This window comes from Phacochoerus africanus, chromosome 1 (genome assembly GCF_016906955.1).
Source record: "Phacochoerus africanus isolate WHEZ1 chromosome 1, ROS_Pafr_v1, whole genome shotgun sequence".
NCBI classification, from domain to species: Eukaryota; Metazoa; Chordata; class Mammalia; order Artiodactyla; family Suidae; genus Phacochoerus; species Phacochoerus africanus.
This window is the reverse complement of record NC_062544.1, coordinates 58,751,623-58,771,220: the sequence shown is the minus strand read 5'-3', so window position 1 is coordinate 58,771,220 and position 19,598 is coordinate 58,751,623. Positions and strand designations below refer to the sequence as shown.

Sequence of the window (19,598 nt, the reverse complement as noted above, 5' to 3'; positions counted from 1 at the left end):
TCTTATTTGAAATGTACAAACTAACAGAAGAAATTCCCATGTATACAAAAGAAAGTGTATGTTTATTATTTCACTCTAGAGCTCTAATGCACTCAATGGCAGAGATATTTGGAAATCTTTCTAGGCTATGTATTCATCGTGATAACTCTTTTCTATCAGCAAAAATCTGTGCTCGCTAGGTTTTGTGTCGATTTTTTTTTAATCCTATTTATTGCCTTTGCCCTCCAGCTTTCCTTCTTCAGATAAACAATCATCACTCTTTCACATCTGCCACAAAAGGCTGCCATTTCATCAACATCGCTCCAGATTTCAAAAAGAAGCATTTCTTGGCTTCATTAACAGCTGTAGGTTTGTTCCTTCCCAGGAGACTTTGACGACGCAGAGCCGGACGACTACTCCTTCTCGTGCTACAGTCAGCTGGAAGTGGATGGACCTCAGCACTTGCTGACCTGCTCATTTGATGACCCGGATGTCAACAGCACCCATCTGGAATTTGAAATATGGTGAGGAATGTTGCCTTGAATGGGTGCTTGGAAATCCTCCATCTCTCTTTCATGTGCTACTTGGCCACAGCTGCAAAAAAAGGGAATGCGGGGCTAGTTGTCAAATATTAAAATTGAATAATTCCAAAAACTTCCTAGAACTCCTTGTCCTTCACCAAAAAGCCAAGCAAAGAAACTCACATGAGTTCATCTTTCGGGTCCCGCTGCTACAGCCAAATGAGGCTATGGATGTTGGAAATCCTACCTCCCTCCAGACTTCATGGCAGAATTTATTTATTTGTTTGTTTGTTAGTTTTTGCTGGCACCCGCAGCATAGGGAATTTGACCAAGCCACTGAAGAGACAGACAATGCCTATTCCTGAACCTGCTGCACCACAGTCGGAACTCCCGTGGCAGAATTTAAATTCTGGTTCTCCTGGGACATTCCTCCCCACCGTCTCTGCCTAACATGAGACAATCTAGTGCCTTCAAGCTGCCTTCGAGGACGGGTGCCTGGGTTCCAACCCCAATACCAGCCAAGTTCTATAATTCTTCTATGCTTCCGTTTCTTTACCTATTAAATGAGACATACTCCCTCATAGGGAGGTTGTGATGATTAAATAATTTAATACTGTAATCATTTAATTAGAAAACATACTCAATACGTAATAAGTGATGTAAAAGAGGCCTTAAGGCAAAACTCAATGAATCTTGACCTAACTGCCATGTTCTTGACACAGTTTGACTTCAGAGAGTCAGTTTTCCAAAAATAGACAGAATTAAGTTGGCTCTTGGTTTCATGGGGCCTCCAAGGAGAGGCAAATAGAGAGGAAATCTCTATCTGGTTTGAAAGTTTGGCAAAGAGCTTCAAACTCTATTTTCTCCTTATTCTACAAATCATCTCTTGTTGCCCAGGGTTACTATCTCTGATGACTTTAAAAAAAAAAACAAAACACACTCTACTATGAATTTCTGACTTGTGGCTATTTCCATATTCTTATCAGATGACCTAATTTTAGTTAGTTTCCTAGTAAGGCAAGTCAAGATCCATCAGTAGTAAAAGAGGGCTCTTTACATTCCATAGACACTCAGCTAATCCCCACAATCCCCAGCCTACACAAGCCCTGAATCCCATGTCTTATGTTAATTCCCTGCATCTGTTCGCGGAGGGCCTCCTGCTGCAAGCCGTTCGTTGAACATGACCTTAGACTTGAATTCCATAGTGTGTTCTCAGTCTGCCTCTAACCCTTCACTTCAATAAACACGATTTCCAGGAATAAAATTATATCGAGAGACAAGGAACCTGCAGTGTCCAGAATCTGTGCAGCAACTAGACTCCACTAAAACAGACGAACGACTCATTCAAAAGATGCACCACTTTTTGTGGGCTAAACCCCCCTCCAACACAGACCTGCTTTGGGCTCTCCAGCCAGCAGGGTGGTGAATTGCAGTGGTTTCTCTTGGGGAGGCTGAGGCTGACCTTCTGTCCACTTTCACTCACAACAGTATTTGACCACTTCCCTGACCATTTGAACAAACTTGCCCACTTCCTTTAACAAGTCTCTTTATTCTCCCGTTGTATTTCAACCCAGCTATAGTCTCTGTTTGTTTGGGTTTTTCAGTTGGATTCAAATATTTCAGTTGGAAGGCAATTGCTTCAAGATACATTTTCAGGAACTCCCACTAGGGTTCAGTGGATTAATGATCTGGCTTTTCTCTGTGGAGGCACTGGTTCAATCTCCGGCCCAGTGCAGTGGGTTATGGACTCAGCATTGCTGCAGCTGTGGCATTGGTCACAGCTGTGGCTCTGATTCGACCCCTGGCCTGGGAACTTACATATGCCGTAGGTACAGGTGGGATAAAAAAAGATATGTTTTCAGTGTGAAACAGTAAGAATGAATGCTTTTTTCATTGTTGTTGGTTTTTCTGGGGTTTTTTTTTTTTTTGTTTTTGGTTTTTTTTTTAGGGCTGTACTCTCAGGATATGGAAATTCCCAGACTACGGGTCAAACGGATCTGTAGCTGCCGGCCTACACCAGAGCCATGAGCACCTAAACCACAGCTCATGGCAACGCCAGATCCTTAACCAACTGAGTGAGGCCAGAGATCAAACCCACAACCTCATGATTCCTAGTCGGATTCATTTCCGCAAAAATGAACTCTTCAATAGAGGTTAAGGTGCTTCTAGAGAACAGGTGTTTTGCAAAGGTATCCACACCTTGAAGGGGAGATTCATGCAACTCCTGGGTTCAGAGCAGCAACATAGCTCGAGTTAAAGCTGCTTGAATAGCGTCGTACTTGCAGGTTAGGTTGGGCTCCTTTTCCACAATGACACTAGCTTTATCAGAGCTTTTCTTCTCCTGCAAACTTAAATTTTAAAGAAAGAAATTGGAAATCACTGAAAACAGTGCATTCTGCCCAAGTCATTACACAGGTAATGACTACAACAGGTGTTGTTTCCCGGAGGCCTTACCAGCGGCATTTTTTGACAAGAATGTACCACCTGCCTGATCTGGCTTCCAGCCTCCCAGGCTTAGAAACCAATTACTTAGTGTTCAATGTGCAGAGCCGTCTCTCAGGGATGGACTTGGATTCGCCAAAGTCACAGAGCTGGATTCGCAGCATACCACCCTACAACTTCACATGGGCTGATGCAACAATCCCAGCAGCCCAAATATTCACGGTGGGCTCAGGACCTCCAGGCTCAGGACCTCCAGGCTCAGGTGTTTGGGGGCAGAAGGGCCAGTATGTTTCATATCAAGATAAATCCACTTATACTAGGTGACCAAGAAATGTTTCGTTCACCAGAACTCTAAGCAGCTCTCTGGTACCTAGAATGACAAAGAAGAGGCTCTGGAAAAGGCATGGAGGTGAGAATGCCCATTGAAGCTCTCTGATCATAACAAGCACCTTATATCAGGGATAGAAGGATTAGTGTTGGGCTTATGGTCAGTGCCTATATGTGGTACTTGATTCTCTCATTGCTGTTTGATTTTTGTTAAAAATGCAATCCGAAGGTTGTCTAGTAAATACCGAAGCAAAACAAAGGAAATTTGTCTGTCGATTGTAAGACTAGAGTTACTTTATTCAGATCGCAAAGTGGCTGTTTTTAAATCAGTCGCCAGCCTTTAAAAATCTAGGTATCTTGAAGTTCCTGCTGTGGTGCAGCGGGTTAAGAATTCATCTGCAGGGGTTACCACATGGCTCAGCAGAAACAAATCTGACTAGCATCCATGAGGACACAGGTTTGATCCCTGGCCTTGCTCAGTGGCTTAAGGATCTGTCGTTGCTGAGCTCTGATGTAGGTTGCATATGCAGCACAGATTCTGTGTTGCTGTGGCTGTGGCATAGGCCAGTGGCTGCAGCTCCAATTTGACCCCTAGCCTGGGAACCTCCATATGCCGTGGGAGAGAGAGAGAGAGAAGGAAGGAAAGGAAGGAAGGAAGGAAGGAAGAAAAGAAAGAAAGAAAGAAAGAAAGAAAGAAAGAAAGAAAGAAAGAAAGAAAGAAAGAAAGAAAGAAAGAAAGAAAGAAAGAAAGAAAGGAAGGAAGGAAGGAAGGAAGGAAGGAAGGAAGGAAGGAAGGAAGGAAGGAAGGAAGAAAGAAAGAAAGGAAGAAAGAAAGAAAGAAAAGAAGAAAAGAGAATCCAACTGCAGCAGCTCAGGTCACGGCAGAGGCAAGCGTCTGATCCTCAGCCTAGCACAGTAGGTTGAAAGATGCAGTATTGTCACAGCTATGGCGTAGGTCACGGCTGCAGCATAGATGGCAGCTGCAAGCTTGGATTCAATCCCTGGCCTAGAACTTCCAAATGCCAAGGATGCAGCCATTAAAAAAAAAAAATCTAAGTATCTCTTTAATAATCAGTTTTGGTAATTCTAGGCCCAGACAGCAAACATTAGCTGAACAGAATTCTGATTGCTTCTGTGAATGGAGAATTAAATCGCAGTCCTGAAATTATGCCCACTTTTCTCAATTATATTACCTGTGAGGACACAACAGACATGTAAATTTGGGGCCTTGCTTTTTAGGTGTTTGCATAATTTTCATAGTCAGCTCTCAGGACATTGTAGTTCCTTGATTTCCACATTCTTGGGGGCACCGCAGTCACTCCCATGTACCGCCTACAGATACCACATAAATACGTCATTTTTTGTTTTCATCTATTACCAGCAATATCACAGGCTGCACCCAGCCAGATCCACCTCATGTCCTCACTATCAATATCCCTCAAGTCGTTTTTTAATTGAGTCCTTTCTACAGGAAGCCATAGTAATGTTCAAAGTGTTTAATACTTTTGGGAGAGATTCTATCTTTCGGGGCCCAATGAGGAATAAAACTACAGTTTGTTTTTGTTTTTCGGATTTCCTTGTTTACGCCAGGAAGAGAAATGCATTTATCACACTGAAGGACATGAGATTGCGGGTTTAGGAAGGATGAGTTGGGAGGAGGAGTCAGATGCTGTGGCCCCCAGCCGTCAGTCTCTCCCTGTTTCTAGGACAGAAGACTCTGTGTGAGTGTCTTAGGGTTAATCTCCCTTGGGAAGGTCCTATGGGGCTACATTTGCCAGCCTAGTGTATCCCTTGGGTACTTGCAATGCTCTTTTCTCCCCACCAAAATACCCTAGAACAGGTCTGTTCAACAGAAATACCTCTCAACCCACAAATATGTGAGTAATGTATGTAATTTAATATTTTCTAGTAACCACATTTTAAAAGGAGGGGGGCAGTTCCCTGGTGGCCTAGCTGTTGAGGATCCCAAATTGTCACTACTATGACTTGGGTTTGATCCCTGGCTGGGGAGTTCTGCATGCCACAGATGCAGCCAAATTAAATAAAGAAAGAAAAAAGAAAAAGAAATGGCTAAAATTAACCTTAATAATATTTTGGAGTTCCCATTGTGGCTCAGCAATGATGAACCCAACTAGTATCCATGAAGATGTGGGTTCAATCCCTGGCCTTGCTCAGTGGGTTAAGGATCCCGCATTGCTATGGCTGTGGTGTAGGCTGGCAGCTACAGCTCCAATTCGACCCATAGCCTGGGAACCTCTATATGCCACGGGCACAGGACTAAAAAGACAAAATAATAATAATAATAATAATAATATTTTGGAGTTCTCATTGTCCGCAGTGGTAATGAACCCAACTAGTATCCACGAGGATGTGGGTTCAATGGGTTAAGGATCTGGCATTGCCGTGAGCTGTGGTGAAAGTCACAGACGCAGCTCAGATCCTGAGTTGCTGTGGCTGTGGCGCAAGCTGGCAACTGTCTCCGATTCAACCCCATAGCCTGGGAACTTCCCAGGTGCAGCCCTAAAAAAGCAAAAAATACATACATATTTTATTTAATGTAATATATCCAAAATATTATTATTTCAGCATATCAGCAGTTATGAACAAAAATTATTCCTGGGGTATTTTACATTCTGTTCACATACTACATCTTTCAAATCTGCTATTTCATATTGAGGGCACATCTCAATTTGGACTAGCCCTATTTCAAGGGCTCAGTATCCACATGTGAGGTAGCGACTATTGCATTGGGCGATATAATCCTGAACCATTTTTAATGTTCTAGTTAGCTCTGTGGTGGCACAGAGCAAGGCTATCTGTTCTAGATTTCGGCTTTCTCTTAGTCTCTTGGCACAGCTTCCCCTCCAACATAAGGCAGCTCCTGGAGCCAAGAGCCCTTAAAGGACTCAGGCTGACAAGACCACCATGTGGTGATCTTTCATTGTTGGTGCTTATTATCCTGATTCCCTGGAAAGCAAGCATGAACTGAGAATACCATGATAGATTCTTCTTCTTCTTCTTCTTTTTTTTTTTTTTTGTCTTTTTGCCTTTTCTAGGGCTATACCTAAGGCATATGGAGGTTCCCAGGCTAGGGGTTGAATCAGAGCTATAGCCACCGGCCTATGCCAGAGCCACAGCAACGCGGGATCCAAGCCGCGTCTATGACCTACACCACAGCCCACGGCAACGCCGGATCCTTAACCCACTGAGCAAGGCCAGGAATCGAACCCACAGCCTCAACCTCAACCTCAACCTCATGGTTCCTAGTCAGATTCGTTAACCACTGAGCCACGACGGGAACTCCCATGATAGATTCTTCTTAAATTCCCAACAGCAATACAACCTTGCTACAAGTTAAGAATCTGCAATTGAACATTCCACATATGCTTTACTTCAAATATATTCTAAACTCAATGATTGAAGTACAAACCATGTCCTTCTAATTTCTCCACATTACCTTTACCTAAAATTCAAGAATGAGATCCAGACCCAGTTCTCCTCTCTGTCCTTATTCAACAAATCATGATGGTGTTGCCATCTTCAGAACTTTCCTCTAACATTCTTCCCAAGCATATGCCCCAGAATCCCTCTAGCTTATCTTAAAACTTGCTTTTCAGTGGGGAGTTACCATTGTGGCTCAGCAGAAAAGAACCTGACTAGTATCCATGACAATGCAAGTTCGATCTCTGGCCTTGCTCAGTGAGTTAAGAATCCCGCATTGCCACAAGCTGCGGCGTAGTTCGCAGATGCCGCTCGTATCCCGTGTTGCTGTGGCTGCAGCTGTGGCGGGCAGCTGCAGCTCTGATTTGACCTCTAGCCTGGGAACATCCATATACAGCAGGTACAGCCCTAAAAAAATTTTTTTTAATTTGATTTTTTAAATCAACTATAATTTTTTAATGTCAAAAATAGTACTTTTTATTTTCACTCTTCCAAATGGGAAAAGCCATATAGCCCAGCATAGGACATACTCTACAACTCCAAAACACACACACAAGCCAGAACAACTACAATAGCCAAAAAGATAGCAGTTAACAAAAAACTATATGGGTGCGGGAGATAGCAGTTAACAAAAAACTATATGGGTGCGGGGGAATGACAATTTTAAGGAATGTCTTACACACAATAAATACATTTATCCAATTAATAAAATTTCTTCACCAATCTCCGTTTTTTTCCTGACTGTAGGAGCTTAACTACTCAGACCATAGCAGTCCAAAAGTGAGAGATTCTGCACCTTAGTTTGAGGGATTCTTTTCAGATTCTAACTCCATGCCCACCTCACCTCAAGCCACACAAATATGCTCTTTCTGTTCAGAGTTCAGAACGAGCCTGGCAAGGGCTCACATGAGCAAAGACAGAGAAAAGCACGCACACATCCAATTCAACACGGAAAACAAACACACATTTCTAGGTTGCAGAATGTGAATGCAGTTTTTAGAATATATTCTCTGTCGTTTTTTTATTTTTTACTTTTTTATTTTTATTATTTTGTCTTTTTGCCTTTTCCAGGGCCGCTCCCGTGGCAAATGGAGGTTCCCAGGCTAGGGGTCCAATCGGAGCTGTAGCCGCCGGCCTACACCACAGCCACAGCAACGCCAGATCCTTAACCCACTGAGAAAGGCCAGGGATCTAACCCGCAACCTCATGGTTCCTAGTCGGATTCGTTAACCACTGCGCCACAACAGGAACTCCTGTTTTGTTTTGGTTTGAGTTTTTTTTTTTTTTTTTTTAATATCTGATTAATGAGAAGATTTCTCCTCATGGAAACAACTTTTTTCTTCCACAATCCTCACTTCCAATTTGACCCAGTTATAGCTCTTTTGAGGGCTTTTTGTCTGGATTTAAAGAGCATGTAGGAAAAACAAACTGGTAACCACGGTTATCACAGGCGTTATGGTAAGTGAAACTGAGGGTTGAAGGAAAGCTGAGAAATGAGTAATTTCACTTTTATTCTGTATTGTTTAATTACTTTTACTAAAAGAAGACATGCTTTAATTTTCATGTAGTTTATTAATGTAATTTTACTTTCTTTTTCAAGGACAGTTCATGACCTACTATAAAACGTACAGCTAGTAAGTGAGGTTTGCGAAATGTGTTTAACACGTAGCCATTGCCTCAGCCGAGTGAGCAGACATTCCTCTTGTCTCCTCCTCATCTGTCCCCAGCCCCAGGGCTCAGTCACAGATCTGAATCCCATCACCCTTTGGTGTTGCCAGTTTCTGATCAGTTTTTTGTTTTTTGGTTTTTGGTTTTTTTTTTCTTTTTGTCTTTTTGCCATTTCTTGGGCCACTCCCATGGCATATGGAGGTTCCCAGGCTAGGGGTCCAATCGGAGCTGCCCCCGGCCTACGCCAGAGCCACAGCAACTCGGTATCCGAGCCGCGTCTGCAACCTACACCACAGCTCATGGCAACGCCAGATCGTTAACCCACTGAGCAAGGGCAGGGACCGAACCCGCAACCTCATGGTTCCTAGTCGGATTTGTTAACCACTGCGCCACGACGGGAACTCCTCTCATCAGTTTTATTAATGAAATAACCTACCACTCGCTCTCTTCTGACTTCTTTCACACAGCAAAATGTTTTGAGATAATAATCCATCATTATCCATGCTGATGCCTACCTCTTGGCTCATCTTTTCAATTGCTGAGGGTTAATTCCACTATTCAAAAAATATCACACATTTTTCATCTTTTCTTCTCTTGATGGGCATGTGGGTTTTTTCAAGTGTGAGATGATTTGTTCCTAAAGTTACTATCGACATTCTTGTACAAATCAGTTTGTTAATATACATTTCCATTTCTCTGTGGTAAAACAAACAAAGAAACAAACAAACCTGAGTAGAATTACAGTATCATAGGGTGGGTGTGTATTTAACTTTATTAACAACAACAACAAAAAAAACCTGCCCAATAGTCTTCCAAAGTGGTTATACCATTCCACTCTGCTCCCAGCAATATATGAGAGATACAGGGCATATCCAATATTTGGCATTGAAATAGAATCATGATTTTTTTTTTTTACATTTCCCAAATAACACATAATGTTGACTTTATTCCCAGGAACTGTTGGTATATTCTCTTTTGGCAAGTATCTGTTAAAGTCCTTTGTCTTTTTTTGTTGAGTTACTTGTCCTTTTTTTATTGATGGGTGGGAATTCTTTATATGTTCTGGATACAATCCTTTTTTTTTTTTTTTTTTGTCTTTTTGTCTTTTGTCTGTTGTTGTTGTTGCTATTTCTTGGGCCGCTCCCTCGGCATATGGAGATTCCCAGGCTAGAGGTCGAATCGGAGCTGCAGCCACCGGCCTACGCCAGAGCCACAGCAACGCGGGATCCAAGCCGCGTCTGCAACCTACACCACAGCTCACGGCAACGCCAGATCGTTAACCCACTGAGCAAGGGCAGGGACCGAACCCGCAACCTCATGGTTCCTAGTCGGATTCGTTAACCACTGCGCCACGACGGGAACTCCTGGATACAATTCTAATGTCAGATTATGTGTCACAATAATTTTCTGCCAGCCTATAGCTGGCCATTTCATTTTATTAATGGCAGATTTTAATAAGCAGAAGATTTTCATTTTGATGAAGGCCAGGGTATTTGATTTTTCTCTTCTATGTTTAGTGTCACAACTCTCTTTATCTACTTTCAAAACTAGGAAGATACTTTCTGATGTTTTCTTCTAAATAATTCATAGTTTCAGCCTTTATATTTAGAGCTATCCTCCAGACCCAATTAGTTTTTTGCAAAATTGAGATTCATATTTTCCATACGTGTGCTCAGTTTTTTCAAGACAATTTGTCGAAGAATTTTTTTATTTCCCACCGAACTGACTGGGTGCATACATTTACAATCACTTAACCTTAACAAAATCAATCAACCTTATATGTGTGAGCCTATTTCTGAACCCTCTGTTTTTTCCATTGATCAATATTTCTATCCTTGTGCCAGTGCCAAACTGTCCTGTTTTTTGTTTGTTTGTTTTTTGTCTTTTTGCCTTTTCTAGAGCCGTTCCCGTGTCATATGGAGGTTCCCAGGCTAGGGGTCGAATCGGAATTGTAGCCACTGGCCTATACCAGAGCCACAGCAACACCAGACCCGAGCCGTGTCTGCAACCTACACCACAGCTCACGGCAATGCCGGATCCTTAACCCCCTGAGCGAGGCCAGGGATCGAACCCACAACCTCATTGTTCCTAGTCAGATTCATTAACCACTGAGCCACGACAGGAACTCCTAAACTGTCCTGTTTATAATAATTTCCTAGTAAATTTGAAGTCAGGTGCTCTGGGTCCTCCTTATTTGTTCTACTTTTTCAGTGTTGTTGGCTATTCTGAGTTTTTTGTAATTCAACATAAATTTTAGAATCAGCTTGCCTATTTATTAAGGAAATCCTGCTGAGATTTTGATTAATATTATATACATCCTTTTGGGGGAAATTTCAATGTTTTCATTGCTGCATTTGCATATCCATGAATGTAGCTCTCTATTTATTTAGATCCCCTTTAATAGCTCTCAAAAATGTCCTGCAATTTCCATTGCAAAGGGCTTGACCATCTTTTAATAATTTTATTTCTAAGCATTTTGCTTTTATTGCCATTATAAATGGAGTTGATATTTTTCAGATTTATTTTCCAATTTCGGGACACTAGTCTATATATAAAAGTATAATTGACTTTTGTATGTGGACCTTGATGAATTCACTATATTAGTTTCTATAATTGTGTTGGAGAATCTTTTCCATGTGAACAAACATATCTGCAAGTGAAGAAAGTCTTTTCTTTCTTTACAAACTGGTGCTTTTTTATTTGTTTCTCTTGCTTATGCACTGGGTCTAACACTGTTGAATAAAAGTGGTACAAATGGATATTCCTGCCTTGTCCTTACCTTTGGAGAAAACTGTCCACTCAACATTAAGTATGTCATTAACTATAGACTTACTGTAAATGCTCTTTATCTGGTTGAGGAAGTGTCTGCTGAGAGTTTTATCATAATGGACGTTGAATTCTGTCATATGCTTTTTCTACATCACTTGAGATGGTCAGATTATTTGTCTTTTATTCTGTTCATGTGGTGAAATATATTGATTGATCTTTGATTGTTAAGCCTACCTGGATATCCTACAATGCATTCTACTCTGTCATTATATGTTAACATCAATGTGTTAACATTTTCTCGAGGAATATTAATTCATAAATTTCTTTTCTGTAATATTTTTACCAGCTTTTGGTACCTGGCTTGAAGTAACTTCATAAAATAATGTGGGAAGCATTCATTTCTCCTCTACCTTCTGAAAGAATTTTGTAGGGTTGGTAGTATTTCATATATATTTGATAGAATTCACTAGCTTTTTGGGAAAGAAGTTTTCTTTATGAGAAAAATTATGATAAATTTAACTTCTTTGAAAGAAATAGAACTATTGAAACATTAAATTTCTTCCACATTTTCACTTTGGGGCAATATCTCTTTTGAGATTGATTTCAGTGTTGCAATATTCAACCATTTCTTATCAGAGTTTAGAGTTAATGTTGTACTATTTCATGTAAAATATAAGAAACTTGAACAGTAGAGTTGCACTTATCACACTCCAGCTTTCGTATTAATGTTATATATTTTGTAGCTACATATATTGTAAATGCCACAATAGCGTTAGAGTATTTGCTTTGAACGATCTTTAAAGAATTTAAGAGGGAAAAAAAGTATGTATTGTCCTTCTGGTACACCTAATTGCTTTCTGAGATACGAAATTCCACCTAATACTATTTCTCTTTGGTCTAAAGAGCTTCCTAAAACAAATTATCTCAATTTTTGTTGTTGGTCTAAAGAACTTCCTAAAACAAATTATCTCAATTTTTATATAGCTGGAATATCTTTATTTTGTCTTCATTTTTGAAAAATATTTTGTACTATAAGGATTCAAAAGTTGACATTTTTTTTTCCCTTTCAAAGTTTTAAAGATATCATCCAGGAGTTCCCGTCGTGGCGCAGTGGTTAACGAATCCGACTAGGAACCATGAGGTTGCGGGTTCAGTCCCTGCCCTTGCTCAGTGGGTTAATGATCCGGCGTTGCCGTGAGCTGTGGTGTAGGTTGCAGATGCGGCTCGGATCCCGTGTTGCTGTAGCTCTGGCGTAGGCCAGTGGCTGCAGCTCCGATTCGACCTCTAGCCTGGGAATCTCCATATGCCGCGGGAGCGGCCCAAAGAAATAGCAAAAAGACAAAAAGACAAAAAAATAAAATAAATAAATAAATAAATAAATAAAGATATCATCCCAGTGTATTTGGTTCACATAATTCCTGATGATAAGGGATATTTTTCTCTGGATGCTTTCAAGATGTCTTATTTGCCTTTGTTTTTCAGCCATTGACTATGATGTGCCCAAGTGTGGTTTCCTTTGTATTTATCCTGTTTGGATTTCCTGAGTTTTTTTTTTTAACCTAAAAGTTGATATTTTTGCCACATTTGGGAAATGTGGGGACATTAATTCTCTAAATATTTTTCAGCCAATTTCTTTCTCTCTCTCTCTCTCGCTCTCTTTTTTTTCCTGGAGCTCTATTTCATATTTACCTGTCCCCTTGATAGTGTCCCACAGGTCAATGAGACTTTCTGTTGTTTCAGACTAAACAATGTCTATTGCTCTGTCTTCAAGTTCACTAACTTTTCCTTCTGCCATCTTCTATCTGCTATTAAGTCTATACATTTTTTCCAGAAAATTTTTTAAATGTTTAAATCGTACTTGTCAATTATAGTATTCTCATTTTATCCCTGTAGTTTCCACTTCTTGACTAAGATTATACATCCATTTGATAAGTATGACCATATTTTTTGTTTAGCTCTTGAGCATATTTACAAAAGCTGCTGAAAAGCCCTTTTCTGCTAGTTCCAACATCTAGGTCATCTTGGGGTCAGTTTCCATTGAATTTGATAACTTCCTCTGGTGAGTATTAATTTTAGCTCTGTTACCTTGGCTGGATTACTCTCCAAATTCTTCCTTTGAGGCAGCACCTAAAATTTCTTCTTAGTCCCTTTCCAGAGCCTTCTATCTATTGCCATGGTTTCTTTGGAGTTTCCTCCACATGTGCACAATTAAGAGGACAAATAATAATTTAAGCAGAGTTTATATGCAGACTCGGTATCTTCTATCTCTAAAACTTCCTCATATCTAGTCTTGGCCCCACTTAAAAGTACCCAGCCACTCAGGCAAACCAAAATTCTGTCCTCTAACTTCTCAAGGCAGTTAAACTGGCTTTCTGTTAGATTCTAGATGCCTATCACAATGTAACCTGAGAAGTGCCCTCAGATAAAACAAAACAAAACAAAACAAATAACAACAGAGAAACACGGATCTACTCCACCCTTTTCTAAAATATTAAATGCCCCATAGTTTCTGCCTGCTTTTGGTTATTCTCCAATGCTTTTAAATAGTACTTTCAAAAATATCTTGTTCAAGGTTTATAGTAGTTGTATGTTGGGGAGTTAGTGTGATATAAGCTCCTCTGCCATTAGTGGAACTAAAACTTAAACTGTTTTGTTTTTGTTTTTGCCTTTTTGAGGGCCGCACCTGCAGCATATGGAGGTTCCCAGGCCAGGGGTCAAATCGGAGCTATAGCCACTGGCCTACGCCAGAGCCACAGCAACACAGGATCTGAGCCTTGTCTGTGCCTACACCACAGCTCACAGCAATGCCAGATCCTTAACCCACTGAGTGAGGCTAGGGATCAAACCCACGTCCTCATGGATGCTAGTCGAGTTCGTTAACTGCTGAGCCACAACAGGAACTCCTAAACTTTTTTTAAACAGGAATTTTTTTAAGAGAGTACACTTTGGAGCTTTTGATGCAGTTGCATACTAGGCAATTTTTCTCTTTTCTTCAGTTTCCTAAAAGCCTGATCTTAATTGGGAATAGAGGGTTACAGAAGTGACATAATTCAATTCCTAGAGCATTGCTGCATACTTATCTAGGAAGCATGGGGCAAGGGGTTGATGTTAAAGTCTGTTAATTAGTTAAAAGTGGAGCACAGTCAAAATTACCTGTGAAAATCCTCAAATTATGCATCAAGTATATACAGTTTCATGTATACAATCCTTTAGGCTATTTTATCATTTCTTTTTACCTTTTTTGGTCAATGTTTCTTTAGAGGATTTATTTCTTCAATTTATTCCTGCAGAACATCGAAAAAAGCAGTTACCTTCCCACCTAAACATAGTATTTATCTTCCAGTATCAATTATTAAAAGCTTAGAATTTTCCATTATTTTCACAAACACACTTTGACTATTTCAGGTTCCATGGCATCTAAAGCTTCAGTAAATCTATGCTGATTATAATGGCAGCAAAAAGCTGTTATTTTAATTACTTTTCTTTCCCTAATATGCACCTACCTTATGGTCAGAGTTAAAGCTACATAACTAAAATGTACCTCTGATGCTATTCCATTCTATACAGAAACTCCTACTTGAATTAAAATAAATTCCTTTTTTGTTTCCATAGTGGGGGCCTTTTGGACATAAATTGCCTGAGTTTTAATAAACTGCAAGAGATGTATTTCATCAAGACAAAGAAATTCTTACTGATTGGAGACAGCAAAATATGTGTGAAGCTTGGAGGAAAGAACATGACTTGCAGAAAAATGAAAATAGTCAAAATAGGTAAGAAGTTGTCTCTGGGAGAATGTTGCCATTTTTCAGATACCTGAAGACAAGTATCTGTGTCCAAACTTTCTGCATGTTAAAAGTAGTCAAATCATGAAAACTCTTTACAATAGAAAATACCAAATTCTCTAATGCATGTAATTTTTAAAAGAAATGCAAGTTTGAAGCTTAGGATTCATTCTGACTGTGAGAGAACACTGAGGGTCTTCAAACTCAGCTATGAAAAAGGTGATTGGCACTTAGTGCAGGGAGAGTTCATCCATGCGAAATGCATCGCTGGAGCTGGTCCTTCTGTCCTTCACCGACGTATGTCCTTTCCTTCCTTATCTTTCCTTTTCCTGGATTCCTTTCCCCCTTATATCTAACATATTAGCTAAATTATCAAGTTATTTTCAAAAGTAAATATGCCTCTGTATTAGAGTTCTCCAGAGGAAATAGAACCAATAATAGATAGATAGATGATGCATAGATATATAAGATTGATTGATAGAGGAGAAAGATTTATTTTAAGGAACTGGGTATCATGATAGTAGGGGCTGGCAAGTCTGAAACCCATGAGGGTTGAGCCAGAAGCCTAGAAACTCAGGAAAGTGTGGATATTGCAATATTAAATGCAAATTGCACAGGACCAACCTGGCAGCCTGGAAGCTCAAACAAGGTTTCTATGCTGCATTTTTAAGACAGAATCACTTCTCCTCCAGGGAATCTCAGTCTTTGCTTTTAAGGCCTTCATCTGAATGAATGAGGCCTGCCACATTTTAGAGGGTAATCTGTTTTACTCAGAGTCTACTGATTTAAATGTTAACCCATGTCTTTAAGAATAAACCTTTCAACTAGTTTTTGGCCAAACAGCTGGGCGCCATAGCCTAGCCACGTTAACACATAAAATTACTATCACACCTTCCTAGGAAATGTAGTATCAAGAAGTGATACGTAGTTAAATCTGATTTGGGCTAAAGTACACATGTTACACTTGGACCCCCAAAATGATAATTATTATATTACAAATAAATTACAATTTGAGTCACTAGATTCATCTGCATGTTTCCTTTGGTTCTATATAATATCTATATATATAAGAAGAAGAATCATTAAATGCATTCAATGATCTGGTTATGAGTCTATATATATATATATATTTTTTTTTTGTATTTTTGTCTTTTCAGGGCCACACCTGTGGCATATGGAATTTCCCAGGCTAGGGGTCTAATTGGAGCTGTAACCCCTGGCCTACGCATCAGCCACAGCAATGCCAGATCCGAGCTGTGTCTGCAACCTACACCACAGCTCACAGCAACGGCAGATCCTTAACCCATTGAGAGAGGCCAGGGATTGAACCCGCGTCCTTATGGATGTTAGGTTCGTTAACCGCTAAGCCACGATGGGAACTCCATGAGTCAATATTAATTACCAATTCAGTTACCAGGGGAGTAAATCAAAACAATCAGAAAGATGGGGCATATAGACACAAAAGGTTTTTCCCATTACTTACAGATTTATGACACTGAAGAAGGTTCTTTTTGAAAACCTCAGAAATCCCTGGTGGTGGGGAATGTCTAAACCAGTTCTGATATCATCAGTGCAATGGAATCTAACTGGTTGTACTCATTCCCCCTATGGAGATTTACAAGTCGAACAATATACAGAGAGGAAAAACTGTTCAAAGTGATCGAAGAGGTGCATTCTTTTGCTGGTTTTAAACACTATGGCTCTGTCTCTCCCTATTCTCCAAACCCTTTATTCACCCTTCTAAAAAAAATGAAAGGTAAGAGAGTAATCCTCATTAGAGACAATAAAGAGAAGCTTGGAATCTATCCCCAGCATTGTATCCCTAAGACAGGGAGGGGTAAAAGCAGAAGTTCCATGTGTGAGCAACTACCTTATAAAGAAGCGGAGGTGGTGGAAAAGAGACATCAGGCTCAAGCAGAAGGAATGCCATCTAGGGTGGGGGTATCTCAGACATGGGACACAAGCAAGCTGGGTTTTGAGCATTTGGAGATTAGGCTTCTATGGATGAAAGTTCAGTTTGTGTACAGAGTGCCTGGTATCTAAAGGTTCACCATTCACACTGCAAATATGTCTTCCCTCCGGGAGGGCAGACGGAGGGCAGAGATTCTCAGTCCTGTGACAGAGTCCTAGAGCCCCAGGGGAGAGCCCTTTCTTACAGTAGCTCACAGCAACACCCAGGACCCACATGCATTTTAGAGGATGAGCATGTGAACCCTCAGGGTGCACCCGCAGGCTCCCGGTGGCACCCTGCCCCCTCAGACTCCCCAACTCTCATAAGGCCAAAGCTCTTAAAGGTCCAGAGTCTGTACCACCCAGTAGATGGCAAACTTGATTGGCTACCTCATCCGAGGGGCGAGGGGGAGAGACAGGGCATGCACACCACTGGCAGCATGCATCTGTGGAAGAGGGGGTGTAAGCACCCCTTTGAAAAGTGCCCCTTAACCCCAGGCAAGCAGGATAAGCAGTGGTGTGGGTGTGTCTCCCAGTAGCCTCTTCTTCTGGTTCTTAATGTGCCATTTCATTAATAGAACTGTCCTTTAATTAAATTGGATTTGGGTGCTTCTGATGAAACCACCTGCTCCCTCACTTAACCCTCCTCCTTTGGATGCTGGCCCCCAATAAAGCTAGAGGGGTGGCTTTCTGTTTCCCTACTTTTCTTGTCAGGGTACATCTATAGAGTAGTTCAGGTTGTCCCGAGAATAAATTAACTTTTAAAAATATTGTTAGAGGGATGAGCGCCTTTGTCTAATCTACTGAAATACGCCATTGGGATCAGAGGCAGACCTGTGCGGAGCAGGCCTGGACGCCCATCTGAGACAGCTGAGCACAGGGGCCACAGCCAATGAAGGAGAGCACGACTCAGAGTCAGACGGAAGCGGATTTAAATCCCACGAACTCATCCTACAGGGGCCTTAACTAAGCTGATCAACCTCTCAGACTCATTTCCCTCCTCGGTATAGTGGTGATGAGTGATTGTTTGATGCAAAATGGCATAAGGAAAGCAGCTGGCACAATGGTGGGTGTATCTTTAGTATCAGTCTGGTCCTCCCTTAATGCCTCTGTTACTGAGAGGGCTTGGGAGGTGGGGCCGGGCAAGGAATTGAGTGTCAGGGGTTTAGCTGAGAATGTGCATATTAATCATTTCCCTGGATGGGCGGTAGGAACTGGTGTCCAAGGGCTGACGGTCTTCTCTGTTGGTCTGTTTGTCCACACCCACTCGCTACCTTTCTTCCTGCTTCCCTGTAGGGTATCTTCCCTTTTTAAGGGCATCTAAGGGTAAAAGAAAAGGGCACACTTCCCCTTTCACAAGACATTTGAGGGTAAAGAAGGAACTGCTTCCTCTTTTTCAGTACCTCGGGGGAAATCAAAGCAGGAGACACTTAGGCAGCCACCACCCCCAGCAAGTGAGTACAGCCAGGGGGTCCACCTTTAGCACAGGAGCTCACTTGACTGGGGCGGCAACCCATTCTCAAAGCCCAGCTCTTAGAGCCTTGAATCTAGCTCAGTCTACTGAGTGAACTTGTGATGAACGCACACTCGTCATTAATACTCATCTCAGATTCGTACTTGTCTCATGAATACTTGTTGCAGTTAGAGTTTAACCTCCGCATCCCCAGTCTCTGTCTGAAATGAGCCATGCAAGCACGTGGCTGCCCCATCCCTCGACAGGTCCCGGGTTTAGCGAGAGAGCAGTGAGGAGGCCAAGACAGGGAAGCCCCAAGTCAATGGCAGGAGATGGCCTGACTGAAGCACATGCACTCCTGGGATTTCAATACTTGCTCCAGGTTTGTTCTGCCTAAAATAATACCTATCTCCCTCCAACTGCGTTTCATATATAGAGCATTCGACCCTAGGCGGGCAGGCTGGGGAAATATGCCAGAAAGGGGTTTAGAGCTCTTGCAAACAAGACTGAAGGAGGGGCTGCCCACAGTCACAGAGTTGGGAGCCGGGGCCATGGCGCAGATCCTTAGGTGTAAGGCTCCCAGCTTTTATTGGAATAAGGAAGACAACGTTCAAATACTCCTGCTTTGGGGCTACTTAGTAACAACTTCTCTAGTACACAAAAGAGGAAGGGATTGTGTTTTTAAGTAAAATTGTTCAGCAGCTGCTGTAACCAATAAGCCCTAAAATATAGTACTCAAAAGAGGAAGAGAATGTGTTTTTATGTAAAATTATTCAGCAGCTGCTGTAACCAATAAGCCCTAAAGTATATATCTCAAATCCCATAAGTTTATTTTTTGCTCACAGAAGAGCCAAAATGGGTGTTTCTAACCTGTGGGCGGTGCTCCTCCAAGCAATATTCAGGGCTCCTCCATCCTGTGGCTCCACTCTCTTCAATATGTGACTCCAAGTGGAGAGCTGAGCACAGAAACGAGCCTGGGGTCACACACGTGGGGTTTCTGGACCAGGATGAGAGGTGGTACACCTTCTCTTCTGCCCACATCCTTCCAAGACCACACCCAACTGCAAGGGAACCTGGGAAATGTAGTCAGGCTTTGAACCAGGAAGAAGAGATGGTTTTTACTGACCCAGAAAAGGAATGTGATTTTTCAGAGTAGATGAAAAAAATTGGGGGTGGGGGGGCACACTGTGGCATACAGAAGTTTCCTGAGCCAGGGACCAAACCCGTGCTACAGCAGTAATCAGAGCCACAGCAGTGACAACAGGG

The 19,598-nt window shown here is 41.5% G+C and overlaps 1 protein-coding gene and 1 long non-coding RNA gene across 7 annotated transcripts in view; one reads left to right on the top strand and one right to left on the bottom strand.

Moving 5' to 3' along the window:
- The window catches only part of IL7R (interleukin 7 receptor), a 34,614-nt gene that overhangs the window by 8,371 nt on the left and 6,645 nt on the right, over positions 1–19,598 (top strand). For 3 of the 4 annotated variants that reach the window (XM_047767198.1, XM_047767189.1, XM_047767172.1), the window contains 3 exons: positions 365–503; positions 14,760–14,917; positions 18,280–18,333. In XM_047767198.1, the coding sequence (XP_047623154.1) occupies positions 14,809–14,917; positions 18,280–18,333 (163 nt within the window). In that variant the 5' untranslated portion in view covers positions 365–503; positions 14,760–14,808. The remainder of the gene's footprint in view (positions 1–364; positions 504–14,759; positions 14,918–18,279; positions 18,334–19,598) is intronic. The other variant, XM_047767179.1, reaches the window with a different exon arrangement.
- On the bottom strand, positions 44–19,374 carry LOC125119764 (uncharacterized). 3 transcript variants are annotated; one of them, XR_007133163.1, is made up of 5 exons: positions 19,203–19,374; positions 14,384–14,431; positions 8,894–9,074; positions 2,602–3,312; positions 44–573 (listed from the first exon to the last, which is right to left on the bottom strand). It is a non-coding gene; the product is annotated as an uncharacterized LOC125119764 (long non-coding RNA). The 3 variants fall into 3 exon arrangements; XR_007133164.1 differs by having other exon boundaries at positions 2,700–3,312; XR_007133162.1 differs by lacking the exon at positions 2,602–3,312.